The sequence below is a fragment of the Oryzias melastigma genome, linkage group LG20, assembly GCF_002922805.2.
Source record: "Oryzias melastigma strain HK-1 linkage group LG20, ASM292280v2, whole genome shotgun sequence".
Lineage (NCBI taxonomy): Eukaryota > Metazoa > Chordata > Actinopteri > Beloniformes > Adrianichthyidae > Oryzias > Oryzias melastigma.
In genome coordinates this window covers 4,116,752-4,135,578 of record NC_050531.1, presented here as the reverse complement: position 1 = coordinate 4,135,578, position 18,827 = coordinate 4,116,752, and the positions used below count along the sequence as shown (strand labels likewise).

At 37.4% G+C, this 18,827-nt stretch overlaps 1 protein-coding gene across 3 annotated transcripts in view; it reads right to left on the bottom strand.

The window, feature by feature from the left end:
- cdh7a (cadherin 7a) overlaps nt 1-18,827 on the bottom strand; it is a 199,427-nt gene that overhangs the window by 83,182 nt on the left and 97,418 nt on the right. For all 3 annotated transcript variants that reach the window (XM_024280477.2, XM_024280478.1, XM_024280479.2), the window contains exon 4: nt 15,695-15,814. In XM_024280477.2, the coding sequence (XP_024136245.1) occupies nt 15,695-15,814 (120 nt within the window). The remainder of the gene's footprint in view (nt 1-15,694; nt 15,815-18,827) is intronic.

Genomic DNA, 18,827 nt, shown 5'->3' with positions numbered 1-18,827 from the left:
TATTTTATAAGTATTCGTTGTGTGTGGGGTCCGCTTTTTTTAATTTAGTCCTACGATTGATTCTCAATGGGTTCTCCTCAAGTAAAGATCTTTTATTCCCGTTTGAAGAGGCTGTAAAACATTGTATCTGTCATCCTTTGGTGATGTTCCTTTGGAGGTAGATAGGGGGCGCATGTTTCACGACTTAATTTTCTGTTTTGCTGTTTACAACAATTTTGCACTAATTAGCGGCACTGTTGTTCAGGTTAACTAATTTTAAGACTGAATATTACAGATAGTTCAAATTCAATTGGTGTCAATGCTCGTCCAGGAGATAGTATTACTGATTTCAGCAATGTTGCACAAAAGTGTCAATTGTTTGTTGCATAAAATAAATACATGGGGATTCATTTACCCAGAAGAAGAAGAATAACACCTAAAAGAATATGTGTTCTTTTATATCAGGGGTGTCAAACTCAATCCCACAAAGGGGCCAAACAGGATAAACATTATGGAACATGCTAAAAATTAAGTTTTTGAAACATTAAAACCGTAACATTTAAACATAATTATGGACTAGATATGTAGCATTACCTGCAATAATGCTAGTGTGAATGCTGTGAGCTGAATTTGGCTGCTAAAGATGCTAGTGCTGATAGCCGAAGATGCTGAAACTGATAGCTAAAAACGCTGAAGTTGATATCCAGCTAAAATATCAGCTAAAAGCCAAATTCGCCTAAAAACAAACAAACACACAAAATGAAGGCTAGCCAAAAAGGCTAGCATGTAGCTGAAAAAATAGCTAAACTGCATAACAGCCTAAAAAACAAAAGAAAAAGCCTAAATTAGCCAAAACAGCTAGCATGTAGCTTAAATATTAGCTAAACTCCATAACAGCCTAAAAAAAAAAACAAAAAAAAAACAAAGTTAGCCGAAATATGATCTAAACTCCAAAAAATCCTAAAAAATAAAAAAGCCTAAATTAGCCAAAACAGTTAGCATGTAACTAAAATATTAGCTAAACTCCAAAATAGCCAAAAACAAATCTTAGTACCGTATTTTTCGGACTATAAGTCGCACCGGAGTATAAGTCGCAGGGGCCAAAAAATGCATAATGAAGAAGAAAAAACCATACATAAGTCGCACTGGAGTATAAGTCGCATTTTTTTCAAGTAATTTATTTTACAAACTGGTTGAAAAAAACGATATTACATCATCCTGGAAGGTAAGTTATAACATTCATAAGTGAATAGAAAACAGGCTGAATATGTGTCAACACATATTCACATATTAGCATCATGAAAAAAACGAAAAGGTGTAGCATTTATATAACATAACAGTTTTATTTAACTATAGCCTCAAGAACTCATCAACTTTGTATCTTTACTGTAATTAATTGCACGCAATCTCACTCCATATCACTAAATCCCTTAAATTCTTCGTCCTCTGTGTCACGTCTGAATAACTAAAGTAAATAAAGTAATTGCATAGATCACCATAAGAGGGCACTCTAGACTTACGGTCCATATCTCATCTTTAAAAATTCGTATATAAGTCGCACTGGAGTATAAGTCGCAGGGACATTCAATCTATGAAAAAAACCGCGACTTATAGTCCGGAAAATACGGTAAATGAAAAAATAGTCCTAAAAGCTAGCCGAATGAGAATTTTTAAAACTTTAAAACTGTAACTTTTTAACATAATTTTGAATAATGAAAATGCAGGAATATTATTCCAGAATAAATCAACTTAAACCTTAAAAAACTTTCAATATTTTACTCTCTATAAAAATATGTCAAAACTTAACATTAAAAATAAGCAAAAGATAACATCGGGCCATTAATAACCATAAATGAAAATAAAATAAAATGATCTGGAGGGCCGGATCCCAGTACAAAACAGGTTGTACTTGTGACCGTAGCATAACATAACGTTTTCTCATCTACTTCACTGATTCTTACTGAGATGTTGTTTTAGTGTTCTCTACAACCTGTAGAAAACAAGCGGTCCATCATCTTGATATTTCGTATGTGTGCTAAAAGGCTCGTATCCACCTGTAAGGACAGTAGTCACGAAGACTTTTTTTCACTCAATAGACGTCTTTGTGTCTCTGCTGAAGAGTGTAGTTCACCTCAGGGAGTCTTAATAAACCAGCCGGGCTACAATCATCTTCCGGGTACTTTGTAAAACCAGGCTTTTTAGGGTAAGACTCTGCTCAAGTGGATCAATATCCTGATCAATGCCTCATTCCACTTTTACATAACCCATTGACATTTAAGAAGAGGAATATTAGTCAATGAGGTCTTGTCCTGCTTGTTGTCCACAGCTGCTGCTATGAGATACGGTCAGCTCCTGCATTGGGATGCAGGGCGGAGCGCTGATTGTTATTGGTCACCAGAGATGCAGTTTACTGAAAGTGATTTTCTGCTTTAAATTAAGCAAAACACCAACTAAACTAAAACACCACAGAGAAGACTTTCCTTTGTTTTTAGACTTCCTGTGAGGAACTCCAGAGTAAAATAATTTTACATTGTGTCTTTTAAGCTCTTCATAACAATGAATTACTTTGATATGAATAATGTGTCCAAATTAAAATAAATACATTTAGCAACCGTGAATCATAGAAGACGGTTAGGGTGATATAAACATTTTATCTGTTTACCAGTGTTGGACTTTTAAAGTTAGTGTTGTAAAAATGATGCTGAGGATCCTAAAGGTATTATTTTGATGACGTTATTTTTTGTTTTTAATCTAATTTCATATGAACAGTTTCAATAAAAAACAGGAAAAAGCAGAAAGTTTTTCAAATGAATTTCAAATTTTTGACTTCTGTTTTATTCTATCTTGTATGTTTATATATGGCTTATTATTTAGTGTTTAGTGATTAATCCCTCTACAAATACTTTAAATATGGGTTTAAGTGATTTTTTGGCCATTTTTAATATTGATGTTTTGCAATTATTAGAAATAATACATATACTGTATAAAACATTTTTTTTTTTTAATTTTATTTAATGAGGTATTTTATGATCATTTCATCAAGCAAACAGAGCTCCACAAAATGTCTCACCAAAACTTTGTTTTTTCTGCACTTTGCTAACAAAATTCCCACTAACGGTCTAAATTTGAACTAAAAAAGATTCTAAATCCATAAAAGTGAGATTTAATTTGAAAGCTTGTTTGGTCACCCATAATTTGTAGTATTATTCAGTTCTCAACTGACAGTTCAATAAAAAAAAATAGAGTTTGATTTTATACTTTCAAAAATACAATTTTAATTAAAGCTAAATCAATTGCCTTTTAAATTGTCATGAATTCTTGGACAAAAATAAAAGTCTAAAAGATTGAAATTTGGGTCTGAAAAACCTTGACGCAAAAACATCATAGCAAATAAAAATGCGATCGATTTCAAGCTAATTTAAAAAGAATTTTAAATACAAACAAATAATAATTTTTAATATTGAATTATAAATTGCTTTTTGATTTTAATTATGGTACCAAAAACATGACAATTAAAACTGCAATTGATTATGTTCTTATTAAAAATTATATTTAAAAAGCTTGATTTGTTATTTTTCTTTGTAAATTGCTAAAAAAAAATTCTAAATAAAATGATCAAGATGCAAATTGAGTTGTCGAGAGAACTTAACTTTGAATTATGGGTGACAAAAACATTCATAATGTTTTAAAGAAATGAATCTGTTTTTGAAATTAAAAAATACGTTTAAAAAAGGCTGAAATTTAGCTGAGGATAAATAATAATTCCTCAGTTTAGCTGTCATGGAAACTCTTGTCATTTGAGTGAAATCCCCAGAGTTTACTCCAACTTTCCATATACCGTTTTCTACGTATGGATAAGAATTTTCCCTTTTTTTTCTTTTTTTTTTAAAGGTGCAAACCTTGTCTCCCAGTCTTGTTCAAACACCTGCCTCTAGTTCTCCGGTGTTGCCACACGGAACAGAATTTCCACTTTTATTTTGCCGTCAGCAGATAATGATCTTTGCACTAAAGCTGAAAATAATGAGGCACAAAACTTAACTCTAGCAACTTGTATAATAAAGTTATCTGCATTAAAATGAGAAAACTGTTGAAGGTCTGTGAAACTGGATAAAAAGACTGCGAGATGAGATGTGAGGTAGTTTGTTGACTTGTGGGGCGTTTTATCCTGAGAAAGTGCAACGGCAGTCCTCGCTGCATCTTTATCTCCGCCTCATTAGCCACTCTTCTGCCGCCGCTCGGCTACCTCATGCAAAGCGCTCTTGCAAGTAAACAGAGAAAAAAAAAATAAATAAATAAAAAAAAGAGGACCATCCCATAATATGAGGCTTTTTCCTGCGATACGAGAGCGCGGCGTGCACCCATTGCTGCGATTTTATGAATGCTGTTCCAATTCACCAACTGGTGAAAGCCACTGCAGTGCAGGGATTTATGTCGCTTATTTTTCACACTCAGGCAGACACCGAAATAAGAGGGACGCTCCACAAAGCAAACCCCTCTGTGACCTGTGAGGTTCACTGTAAACATCCAATAAGCCTATCCACTGCAGAGAGCAACATTTCACAAAGAAAAAAAACAAAAAGACGAAATGAAAAGGCTTCATACTGTGTCGGCATTATGAATGTGGTGAGGAGCTGCAGAATTCATCAGCATGTGGAGCCGGGACTCAGAATCACAGAATTCCTTAACTGTTTTCCTCCGGATAATGAAACTTTCACCAGGAACATTTCTCCTTTTTCTTTTAGTTTCTCCGTTTTGGGGTCACCTTCATCTCCATCCACCCTCATGTCCTCCTCTGCATCCATGAACCTCCTCTTTCCTGGTACCTTCTCATCCTTTTACCCCTGTCCTCACTTTTCCTCCTCTCAACGTGTCCAAATCACCTCCGTCTGCATTTATCTCCAGAACATCTACCAGGATTTATTCCTCTCGATCCATCCTGGTCCCTCCCAAAGAGAACTTCAACATCTTCATTTCTGTTACTTCCAGCTCTGCATCAGAGTCTCTAAACCTGGAGAGGAACTTCTCATCGGAAGTTAAAATTATACAACCAATTCTACGTCTAACCTAAGAATTTTTAGAATTGGAGAAAAAACTTTCATTAAATCTTTAAAAAAGTGTACCTGAATACATAATAATCAAGTTTTGTTTAGATTTTTAAACTGTATAATCTAACATGAGTAACAAATTCACTCTTATTACTGATATTAAACTAAATCATGAAGCTTTGAGCACTTTACCTTTCCTAAAAAAAAATCCACACGTCAGATAATTGATCAAAATGATCTACAATTGTCAGACAGAATAAGTTTAATAAGTATAAATTCATGGTTATCGTACCCTTAGCTGCTGTTCAAAGGAAAAGTTCTTAATATATCGTTGCAAATAAATCTACTGTATCAGGATCATATTTGACATAGGATGTATTTTATTTTGAAAGGACAAATACATTTAATTGTAAATATAAGTATTCTGTTTTTATGAATGGGAATTTTGCGACTCTCGCTGGGTTTTAGTTAGTAAGAATTTGAACCAAATGGCTCTTTTAGTGTTAAAAGTTGCTGAATTATCATAATCAACATGGCTGCTCTCTCCAGAGTCTTCTTCATCGTTTCTTTCATTCTCTTTAGTCACACTTCACACCTGAAATCTCGTTCCGATCTGCTTGGACACACCTCTTCACGTCTCTTTTGGACTGTTGACCTTAAGAAGTTAAAGTTCTCCTTCTTCTTCACCCCTGCTCCCTGTGACCTCACCATCCAACTTGAGTTCCTCACCAGAACAAACCTCCAGCTGCATCTGCTCTCACTATTAGGGCTGGGAATCACTGGGTACCTCACGATAGGATACGATACGCGATACATGGCTCACGATATCGATAATATCGCGATACTGCGATAATTGGTAAAAACCCTCTCTAATAACTAGCATTATATAGAACATGTTTTGGGGGGAAATATATCCCCATTTATCTTTTTTACCTTAAACACAATCATACTAAACAACTTTTCTTATTTTGTGCAACAAATTATAGACACTTTTGTGCAACATTGTTGAAATCAGTAAAACTATGTCTTTGACAAACATTGACAACAACTGAATTGGAATTATCTGTCAGATTCAATGTTAACAATAGTAAACATGATCAGCAGTGACACTACTTAGTGCAGAATTGTTGTAAACAGAACAAATATTAAATAAGTCAAGTAGTGACAGCTATCTACCTCCAAAACAACGTCACACCAAAGGATGATGAATATAATGTTTTACAGCCTCTCTCAAAATTGACCTAATTTTTTGTGCACTTTTCTCTCACTTGAAAAGGGCTGAGCATCCAAAAATAAAGGCTGATTTACTCAGACTGTTACTTGAGATTATTTTTCCAATTTTTATCATTTTTCCATTTGGTCAGTCAGCAGTCAATAGGTAAAAACCTTAAAACACACATAATAATGGCAATAAATATAATTTTAAGTGCTTCAATTAATTAGCATTCTCCCTAATTTTACAGTGAATTCATGTACTTTAGTTTAATTACATTTAAATTTAAGTTCATACATCAAATCCTGCTTTTTTATTTAAGAATTACTTTAAAATTAACATTAGCAACAAGTAATTACATTGTTTGAAAACGTCACATTATAAATTTATCAAAGTTACACCGTACAGCAGCAGGTTAAACATTGAAGTGCATGAAAGCGAAAATTCCGACGCTCCTTGAAGCATACACAGACAACTGCGTAGCACGCGCTCAGTTCCCACAGCAAACAGGAAGTAAGTGATCGCTGACATTCTAGCGCTCAGACAAAGTCACTTCTTACCGGCTGGATCTCCTACAGATGGATGATAAATGCTGACAGGTAGACATGCTTCACACACGCGCTACAGAGCCTGAATCTCACCGGTGCTTCTCCTGAATGAACGCGTGCATCGCTATTAAAAGTCCGACGCAGCGTGCGCCCATAGTTCCGGCGCGCGACTCAGACGCTCAGCGCTACAGCCTCTTTAAATGAAAATATAATATCGATACTTGGTGAGAACCCATCGAGAATCGATCGCAGGACTAAATATCGCGATATATCGCAATATCGATATTTTGGCACACCCCTACTCACTATAGATCACAGTGTCATCTGCAAACATCATCATCCTCAGAGATCCCCGTCTCACCTCGTCCATCAGTCTGTGCATCTCCACAGAAACATTTACTCGTCTGATAAATCCTAACTCAGACTAAATTAAAGACTCTCACTAAAAACTAAAAAAAGTGACGAGCTTACAGTGTTACTGAGAATCTAAGTGGATTTGCTTTGAAGATAAAGATAATTAATCCGTTAACTGGCAGCAAACGTCTTGAATGAAAAGAGGTCAGCTTCCTTTCTCAAGAATTGGTCTTTTTCATATTCAAATGAAAATAAAACTTACTTTTTTGTTTCTGAATGAATTTGTCTAAAGGTACAAATAAAGTGTGTAAATTCAGTCTTTGAATATGTTAAACGTTGCTAAAGGGGCCATACCATTAAAAAAAAAAAAAAAACTTTTTGAGCTTATAAGTGTATAATACTCTTCATTCCTCACTATAAAGAACCCTGCTGTGCAGCATGCTCCAGAACATACATTTTTTATTTTTTTGAAATATTCACATTGTTTTTAAAGATGTATGGATTTAACTTGCACGTTTGTTTCTAATGTTCTTCCATTGCTAACGTGCAGTTCCTGTGCAGCTCCTGAGTATAACAAACAGTCGAACAGCAAGTTACAAATCTGATTTCGCTCTCAGATTTCTCTGGAATTCAGTAAAATATGTCGACGATCGAAAAAGGACAATAGACTCCAATTATGTCGGCTATAATCACTGCAATCATTTCTCTACTAAAAGATACATAGAAGTCTGGTTTCAAAAAATGTCACAATTAGTATCCATGACAACTACATTAAGGGTTAATTATTTATATCTTCAGATTTTTTTTCCTCATATATTTGACAGAGATTCCTGCTGAAAATGGAGCCTTTTGATTCATAGGAGAACATTGCATTAAGTCTTTGGTTCGGCGTGTTCCGACTGTCGGCTTCGTTTGTCTCACATGTTGGGAAAGTTTGGAGCCAAAGCAGGTCAAACTACACAGAGCTGAAACACTGATTTTAAAGTCCCACTCTGTCAAAAATGGTGTTTTTAACAAGTTCTTGATGATGGAGAACAAATGGGGAAAATTAAGATTCAAATAGCATTTCTGAGTATATTTTTACTTAAATAGTTGGAACAGATGAAGAAATAAATGTATTTGTGACAGAAAACGTGTTGCTTCCTGCTCTGCAACGGGGAAGGGTTGGGGTTCCTCTGCAGCTCAGAGGCAAATTTCTAAAGAACTCATGCCGCTCTGCAGAAACTATGACCTAAAAAACAACACAAGGTAATTGATTTTGGCTAAAACTGTGAAAATAATAATTAAAGGACCACTGGGAACGCTTTGAAGAGAGATCAAAAGATGATTGGAGTCAGACTAAAGATAAGTTCAATGATGGTCAGATGAACACAGAAATCTACAGACATTGAGGACAATAAATGAATAAAAACTCAATTTTGCTTCTGCGAATGCCAACAACAAAATTATTTTGGACCTTTACAATAACGTAGAGGTATAACGGATCACAAAACTCACAGTTTGGATCGTTTTTTGAAAAACAGGAAGATAAAAGCCTAAAATTATATTTTTTTAAAGAACCTTTAAAACATATTTAAACGTACTTCAAAGCATAAATATACACTCACTCATCCTTGAACTTTAAACATAAACAAAAATGTACAAACATGTATTTTCTGATTACATTTATATGTCTGGAGATCAAAACGGAAAGAAAAGAATGATAAATATGCACCCCCCCCTCCCCATGTCCAAATTAAATCTTAAATGAAAAAGTTCAAATTCAACTTTAATTTTTTTTTTTTTAATATTAATTGTAGTGCTAAAACTAACTGTGGGAACATTTAAATATTCCAAATAATCCGTATTATCCATAGTACATGTGCAGGTGAGGCACTGCTATGTTTTCTGGTGATTTTTGACCCTTTTGGGTTGCCATACTCTCTTCCTCTGACCAGCAGCTGCTCCTCTCTGGGAGTTCTGAACCTGGACATGGAGACGTGCACCGACGCTTTTATTCAGCTCTTCAAAATAAATAAATCTTTCAGTATTTGTTTTCCTCCATGACGATTTGGGAAAAGTTGGTGGGGATGATCCATGTTTAATACATCTTCAACACGATCTGATCTTCTTCATTCTATAATCCTGGACTTAATTTTCCACAAAGAATTTGGAGAGTTTAAGCAACAAAAAAAGTGTTAAAATGTTCATGTCTATAACAGCTTTAAGTATAGATGACTACTTTTAGAACGTAACTCCCACAATAAACGAGGGATGACTGTATAACAAAAAAAACGTCATTTTTTACAAAAATGTTTTCTAGTTTTTGCTGAGCATCCAGCAGAACACAGTCAAGTCCCAGACTGGATCTCCTTCTGTAGGACACAGGCAGGTTTATTAACTTGTCTGTGCACACTCTCACACACACATCAGAATGTGCAGCCAGATCCTGCTGTTGGGACTCTGCCAACACCAAGCGTTCTGCTGCCCATCTCTGTTTGACCACAACTGATTGTACTTGGCTGTCTTCCATTCATCCAGAAGGTGATCGGATCTCTCGGATATGGGAACTGATACCGGTGTGAGAACTGAGCGGCGGCTGCAGGTGAGATTTTGCTCTTGAAGACATGAAAAATGTTTTTTCTTGTGGACAGTGGTAACCTTAGTAACCACCCGGTGCAAACAACTGACTGTATAAGTCAGGGGTGGCCAAATCCAGGCCATGTTTTCCAACAAACCGGCCGCTGAAGCTCCTTAACACACCTGATCAGGTAATCAGTAGGAGATAAGGCAGGGTTTCCAGGTCTGGATTTGGACACTCCTGGGAAAAGAGAACTGGAATAAGTGACTCCTCCCCCTTGGCGTTGCAAACAGGAAGTATCCGCTGGCTCCAAGAAGCCAAAATCCTTGAACCAATCTCTGCTTACTGATGTTCCTGCACAAAAAATGGCGACTAAATGGATTTCATTTAGTTGTAGCCGGAAGTAAACCATTTTCTATGGGTGACATCACACTCCCTCACTCCAGTTCTCATATACAGTCAATGGTGTATTGTTCATGTGTCAAAGTCAAGGCCCGGGGGCCGGATCCGGCCCTCCAGATCATTTTATTTTATGGTTATTAATGGTCCGATGTTATCTTGCACTCATTTCTAACTTCTATAATTTTGACAAAATATATTTTTATGGAAAGTAAAATATTGAAAGTTATTGAAGGTTTAAGCTGATTTGTTCTGGAATAATATTTCTATCTTTTTATTATTCACAATTATGTTAAAAAGTTAAGGTTTTAAATTTTTAAGAATTAGCATTCTGCTAGCTTTTTGTTTACTCTTTTGGCATTTAATAAGATTTTTTAGGGTATTTTGGGGTTTAGCTAACATTTCAGCTACATGCTAGCTGTTTTGGCTTATTTAGGCTTGTTTAAAACAATTTTAGGCTATTCTGGATTTAGGCTAATATTTACACGCTAGCTGTTTTGGCTAAGTTGGGGTTTTTTAAAGTTTTTTGGGATATTTTTGGGTTTAGCTAATATCTCAGCCACATGCTAGCTGTTTGGGCTAATTAAGGCTTTTTTTTTAAAACGTTTTTTAGTCTGTTTTGGAGTTAGGCTAATATTTACATGCTAGCTATTTTGGCTAATTTAGTCTTTTTCCGTTTTTTTAGACTATTTTGAAGTAAATTTTTTTCACCTAGCTGTTTTGGCTAACTTAAGTTTTTTGGTTTTTTTTGGCATTTAGCTATTATTTTAGCCAGCTATCAGCTTCAGCGTTTTCAACTATTGGCTTCAGTTGTTTCAGCTATCGATTTCAGCATCTTCAGTGGCCAAATTCATCTTACAGCGTTATCACAGGTAATGTTCTATATCTAGTTCATAATTATGTTAAAAAGTTACGATTTTAACGTTTTAAAAAAGTGTCGTTTAAGAGTGTTCAATTAATGTTCGGCCCGCGACCTGAGGTGTGTTTTGGATTTTAGCCCCTTGTGTCATTGACTTTTACACCCCTGGTGTATTGAATCTTCAAACCATCAGGAACTTTGTTGAGACATGTATTTATTTCCTTTTTAGTAACAAATCTCTTCTTGTGTGATCGTCAGACATTTGACAGACTTCTGAATTAAACCCATCCATAAACGGAGCCTTCATCTCATTTTCTCTTGGGAATCTCCACACCCCTCTTGGGCGCACACGCATGCTTCCACTGGCCGGCCAAAATATCGAAAAAATGTTAAAGGACGAGATAAAAATGTGACCACTCGCCTCTGGCTGCTAAATGCTCTCTAACTCACACTCACGCCCATTGACGACTCTTGAATGAGATTTCATTAGATCAATATCAATTAGAGTGAGAGCAGACATTTACATAAGTGATGTTCCAACAGCATGTCTGCTCCATAAAGCCCCCATTATTCTCATATCATGTTTTTTAGACTCTCAGCTCAATGACCGCCACTCACACTTTCACAGCCGCAGTTGAGGAGTTTCATTAAGCGAAGTGGATTCTTTGAATCCCCAAGGTTGATATTTGGAAAGCTTTAATGGGTTATGATTACTCGCTTTGAGAGGCCTCAAAAAGATTATCACCACGGTCGAGTTTCCAAGTTCCTCAACAAACTAAAGGACAGCTCACGCACTGACTATGTGGGTTTGTTATTGTGTTATTCAATCAGTTCAATGTCAGTACAAGCTTGATCAACCTCTAGTGAGGATACTTAACGAGGAGAAAATAATTAAACCGCTCTTTACAAAGAGATAAGTCTAGGTATATGTATTTTTAATGGTGGTATTTTTAGAACATTGAGAGGTATATCACTAAATATGGATTCAAAAATAGCTTTAATTTGCCTTTTTTATCAGTATTTGTTCTCTGTGCAGGACTTGGTAGAAAAACTCTCATTGGCGATCAAAAAAAGATCAAGACCTTTTATGTATTTGGCAACCGGGCTCCTTTAAAGTCATACAGATTTAATGTAAAGCTCAATCCAAATATGTTCTCATAGAGTAAAAGTCTGGAAACAAATATTTCAAGAACTTGATTTCGAAAAGCCACGCCCCCTCAGCTCCAAAAGCCCCGCCCCTTCAGAGGAGTTTTTGGAAGGCTTCAGATCAACATAAAAAAATGTTTTTTGAGACATTTAGTTTGTGGGATTTTGGTTAAAAACTTCATAATCATAATTAAAACGCAACTGGGAAGATTTTTTTTTTTTTTAATAAAAAAAATTATCATGGGGTGATTCAACAAATTCTGCTATGTTTATGTTTTCAAGTAGTGCTGGGCGATACATAGATACATATCATGTAGGCGATAGAAAAGTGTCTATCATGCCATTTTTCTTCTATCGTTTTTGTTTATTTTTACTGCAGAAAATTGTAAAAAAATGTCTTTTCCAACAAATAAACTGGAAACTTTTGTGCACTTCATTTTTAAATATTCAGTTAGTGTTACCTTAAAAAATAAAGTTTGACAAAAGCAAGTAATGGCATTTTTTTTTTCTGAGAATAACTTTATTGTGAAATATCGCGATATATATCGTTATTATGATATAAAATAATCTATATCATGATTTTTCCACATAGCCCAGCACTATTTTCAAGCATGTTTTCCGTAGCATCTTGACATGGTTTTAGTTGTGCTTCCTAACATGTGAAATATCAGAATGAGGCAGCAAAATAAATCACTTGGGAGAGAAAAAAAAAAAAAAAAATCCTGCAGTGTCCATGGCGACTTTTATACAAGATCTTGATGTGACAGTAATAACGGAGGAAGGCTCACTACCATCATTGTCAAGGACATGACTGTAACAATCCTTGTCCTTTTCCTTTTAAGATTTATTAAATAACAGCACTTTAAAAGCAAAAAACGTACAATAAAGTTAGGATGGATTCTGTAGGGGAGTAGTGGAGGCGGATTTGATGTATGTTGGAGGACTTGTGTGTCACTATGGACATAAATCAACCATCAGTCAACTTACCACTGAACAAAAGACTGATTGGTATCTTCATAGAACGAAACCGTTCATGTTACAGACATGACGCAGCAACGGGTCACAGCAGACATATGTCTTCCACACAAGGGTAAGTAAGAGTTAAGCAGATGAGACACAGGCATGTTCTGCAGATTTTTCTCTTTTTCAACCCCTAAAACCCAGTTAGTGATGTTCAACTGATGAGTATGCGCTCCCTGAGCGCCCCCTTGAATGCATCCTGATTGTTAGAATTGAAGACATAAGATAATCAGAGCATGGTTTGTGGAAGGATCTACAGCGCACTCACATCAGGAGCACGTTCATTCAGTAGAACCTTCCTAAAGACTAGAACCCTTCATGTATTTTGGGAGTCACATAGACATTTTTCTGATCTGAACGCAGCATCATCAACCCAATGGTGCAATTGGCTCTATGATAAGAAAACAAAACAAAAACTACAAATTGTTCTGTTTTAAAATTTACATTTTCTGTCCAAGTTAAGGCTTGTATTTGTCTAACTTCCATGTTTTTTCTTTCTCTTACACTCCACACGTCTGCTCTTGGTCTGTCGTTCTTTTTACATTTTTATTTTTAAATATTCTTTGTGGCCCTCGAGTCAAAAAGTTTGCCCACCTCTGGACTAAGGTGAGGCGTAAGAGTACCGTACAACAAAATCACCCAACATCATGAGTGCATTAGCCTTACAAATACTTCCATCCATCTATCCATCGATCCATCAACATCCATCCATCAACATCCATCCTTTTTCCATCCATCCATCCATCCATCCATCCATTCATCCATCCCCATCCACCCATCCATCAACATCCATCCTTTTTCCATCCATCCATCCATCCATCCATCCATCAACATCCATCCTTTTTCCATCCATTTCTCCATCTCTCCATCCATCCATCTCTCCTTCTATCCATCCATCAACATCCATCCATCCATCAACATCCATCCATCCATCTCTCCATCCACCCATCAACATCCATCCTTTTTCCATCCATCTCTCCATCCATTCAACCATCCATCCATCAACATCCATCCATCATCATCCATCCCTCCATCCATCAATCCATCCATCCATCCATCAACGTCCAACCATCATCATCATCATCATCATAATCATCATCCATCCACCCATCAACATCCATCCTTTTTCCATCCATCTCTCCATCCATTCAACCATCCATCCATCAACATCCATCCATCATCATCCATCCCTCCATCCATCAATCCATCCATCCATCCATCAACGTCCAACCATCATCATCATCATCATCATAATCATCATCCATCCATCCATCAACATCCATCCTTTTTCCATCCATCTCTCCATCCATTCAACCATCCATCCATCAACATCCATCCATCATCATCCATCCATCTCTTCATCCATCAATCCATCCATCCATCAACGTCCAACCATCATCATCATCATCATAATCATCATCCATCCATCCATCCATCCATCCATCCATCCATCCATCCATCATCATCATCATAATCATCATCATAATCATCATCCATCCATCCATCCATCCATCCATCCCTCCATCCCTCCATCATCATCATCATCATCATCATCCATCCATCCATCATCCATCCTTTTTAATCCATTGTACCACTTTTGGGGTCACAAGGCTGCCACATCCTAACCAAGCTACTATTAGGTGAAGGCGGGGTACACCCAGGACGGGTCGCAAGCCCGTCCCAGGGCTCATGAATATTTCAAGATCCACTTTTGATATACATGACAATGGTAAGTTCCATTTTTATGACATCCTTCAGGTGGACATATGAGCCTCAAGGTAACTGAAAGAGGCCCTCCCCCTGATATGAGGTCACACCTCTCTACAGCCCTCCACTAGCAACCCAGAAACCTGCAGGTCAACCTCCTGTCAACACATTCTCATCCCCGAGTTGTCACATAAAGTAGTTATGTTAAGGACCCCTCCTCGTCACTTTTTGATGTTTTGGGTGTCCCCAACTTTTTTACGTGCTGGTTGTTCGTAAAACCAAGAGTCTGCAACCCTTGGGGCACGGACTGGTTATTGGGACCAGTACCCAAACCCGGTACAGGATGTGGTATCAGAGACAAACCGGTACCGAGCTAGGATACCAGTGTGCTCCGTGTCCTGGTATTGGACCAGTTCCGGCCTGGATGTTGGGGATCCGAGATTCAATGGAAACAGCCAGGACGTCAGAAAACGAAGAGATGAGGACACCGAAGTGTGAATGTTTGACGCGGAGAGGTTCTTAACAAAACATCAATATGTGACGAGTTCGGAGTGAGATTCTGCTGCCCTGTCCGGGTCCATTTAACTTTTGTTTTTGATTATTTCAAAGCCTAAAGCCCCTGCTGAGCTTTGATGTAAGCCTTCAGCACATCTTCAGGCAAAATGAGGACCCTCTAAGGTCTACAAGAGCAGATAAAACATTTTCATTATCAATTTGTTTTTGGTATTATAAAGAATCTAGGAAAGTACTAGATTAAACATTTAAATACATATTTTAAAGTAATCTTTGGCATGTGAAGGGACAATTCCAGAAAAAGTCATCTTCACGCCGTCTGGTTCTAAATCAAGCGAGCATCAGACCTACCGGTTTTGGGCTCCACTGAGAAGTACGGCTGTCCGTGGACGATGCTGTAGACCACCCGGGCGCTGTTGCCGTACGTCGGGTCATCTGCATCTGTGGCTTCCACTTGCACCACCATGGTTCCTGTGGGCAGACAGGCCATCATTAGTTTCCAAGACAACATCCAGAGGCCAAGTCAAACCCAGCTAAATGTGGAAACAGTCATCTCAACCGAGCGTGTGACCAATTCCACTTGAAAAGGGAAGGAGGGGAGCGATGAAAATGTAACTTCTGAGGCAATAAATAATCTCATTAGTCATTGTCTTCACACTGTCTCTGCACTCTCAGGCTGCTGTTTGCTTTAGTTCTGTGTTTCATTCTACACAAATTGCCAGAGTTTGAAGCAGTTTCTCAAAGAAATGCAAAGCAGAGGATCTAACTTGGGCTGTGTGACTCTTATCCTCAAATTCTGTAAATAAATAAACCGCTCGGTTGTTGCCATGATGCACAGAGGATTCAAGTGTGACTCCCTGCCTTTGGAGATCACTTCACTGCCATTATTGATCATTTGTTTTGCACAGAAGGGTTAGAAGGACTCGCTTTATGCTTTTAGTTCTTTGTTGACTCGGAAACAAGCTGCAAACATATAAAATAATTAGAAATTCATCAGGACTAGAACATTTATGAGGTTTTAGAGAAATTTGTCCTCCAGGATTTTTGATCAAAACGAGTTAAAAAAAGAAATCTCAACACAAATAGGATGGTGTTTGACTCATATAAGAAAATTCAGAAATGCACCATAAAGAAATGATTTTCATCTCAAAAGTAGGGTTGTGTGAGGCGCTTTAGACCACTAAGCCTGCTCCCCGCAGTCGAAAGCAGCCGGGGTGCTCCCAGTTTGGATAATCTGTTAGGAATTCGCAGCACTTCACACAACTTCACTTCAAAAAAAAAAAAATCTTGCAAAAGGAGACTGGAGCCCTGCAGCACAAATCTCTGAAGTGCTGCTTGTTCTGGGGGCTTTCAAATTGCTGTTGGTGCACAGTCAGGCAAATGTTGTGGTTAAATCAGGCATCTTAACAGCACGGATAAGCAGTGACGGCGCCGGTAGAATGGAAATGGATTCGTGAAAAATCTCATTTAGAACACAAACATTGTCATCTATTTATCTAGAAGGATGTCTGCAGGCGCCCAAATTCTTCTCTGTCATTGGGGTTTCTTAGTGATTCCCCTGATTCAGACATTCAGCAGGGGGTTGGGCGGGAAACCAAGCAGGACAGCAGCAATCCAGGCCTAGAGATGGACCCCTCTGACCTAGAATACATAACCGAAGCCTCGTATAACTGAAGCCTCGTATCCAAGAAGTAACTAGTATTCGACTTTAAAGGCTAAAAAATGATGTTCACGCTTTAAAACACACAGTGGACGGGACATTTTATCCGACCAGAACCGGTTGCAATACAATGCTGCACTGGTGGCTCCAGTTCTACAAGTGGATCCCACCCGGCGCGACAGCGACCAGGCGGTCTTTCATACGACACATTTTCTGGTCCGCCCGCGGGATGGGGATTCAGCGTCGGACTCTTCGCTCCTGGTCTGATTTGAGGTCTAACACACATACCAGTACTAATACCACGGTAATACTTCATAAAACAAAAAAGATGGGTGGTCCTGTCAGAAAACGTGGAAATAGTGTGAAGTCTAAGGCTGCCATTGACTTTGAATAGACTACAAGGTCAGCCTAAACGTTCACTATTGACAGTAAACTCACTCAGATCTTTCTAGAAGTTGACAGCAATAATTTACTAGTGAAAAGACACATTCTAGTTTTTCCAGATCTGCTTATACAATTGTACCACAGCAGTAAACAGACATATGTACCATTCCAATATGGCGGCCAACTTTGCGTACGCAACAAGCTAGCATGTCATCATGGGAATATACATCATAGGCTTGCACTGTCAAAGAAAATTATAAAAAATAAAATTAGCATTAGCAAGAAAGCTAAAAAGAGGTAGCAGTGCAAGAATGATTATTCTGACAGATATAATAGCGGTTTATTTCTCAATAGAAGTCTGAGATTTCAGCTTTTTGGGACTAGTGGGTACATCCTGTTTGGAAGACGAGGGGGGAGGGGTCACTCAGTCCAGTTCTCACATACAGTCAATGGGACCCCATATTGTTCCTGACTTTAGGTCGGTGCCAGTTTTAGGCAGTGGAGTGTGTGTGAATGTGTGACCCGTGAGTGTAAGTATATTGCATTTTTTGTTTTGGCTTACTGTAATTTAACCACTTATCAGGCAAAATGACCATGAACAATTAATAAAATTTAATTTATTTCCAAACATATACAAATTGAAACTGCTCTAAATCAGAGACATTTACTCCAGACTTATACTCCAGTAAATATTTATCTAAGATAATCTCCCATCAAATTTAATGCAAAATAGTTCAACCTTGAAAAAAATAAACATAATTGCAGGTTTATTGTAGTTTTTTTTTTTTACTACAATTTATGAACCTGCTTTTTTTTGCTTCAGAAATGATTGTGTTCATGGTTTTTTATGATTGGCAGGTGTCAAACCTTCAGCTCTCTAACAACCTGGGAGTGTTCCAATAACTGTCAGGCGATTTGATTTGGCCTATCTGTCCGTTTTGGGAGAGAACAGGGCCGGCTGTTAACGTATGCTGCCAAGACGGCGATCGCCAGGGGGACAAAAATCGCTGGCCTCTCAGTCAGAATGTATTTGTAGGTCATGTGACCTCTTAAAACATCCATGTTTTTGTTGTATGTCCTGCAGCAGTTCTGGACTGCAAGGACCAGATTGTCTTTTTGCAATTCTCCCCCCGCCACAAATTCAAAAACCACCCCCGATATATATATATAATCTTAAAGTAAAGAAGAAGGAAACAAGCAAAAATCTCTCACAAAAAAAGTTAAAAATCAAATGGAACTAAAATACTTAAAAAAAATACTATGGGATAGCCACAAGAACTACAGTACAGAATGGCGACCATTTTGCAATTTTTACATTTATACACAATATAGAAAAAATACGTTTTGTTTGACTAAACTTTACAAAATGTCACACACATACTACCAGTTTAAGTCTAAAACCTCAAAGTTTTGTTGACCTTTGAAAAGGCCGCCATCTTC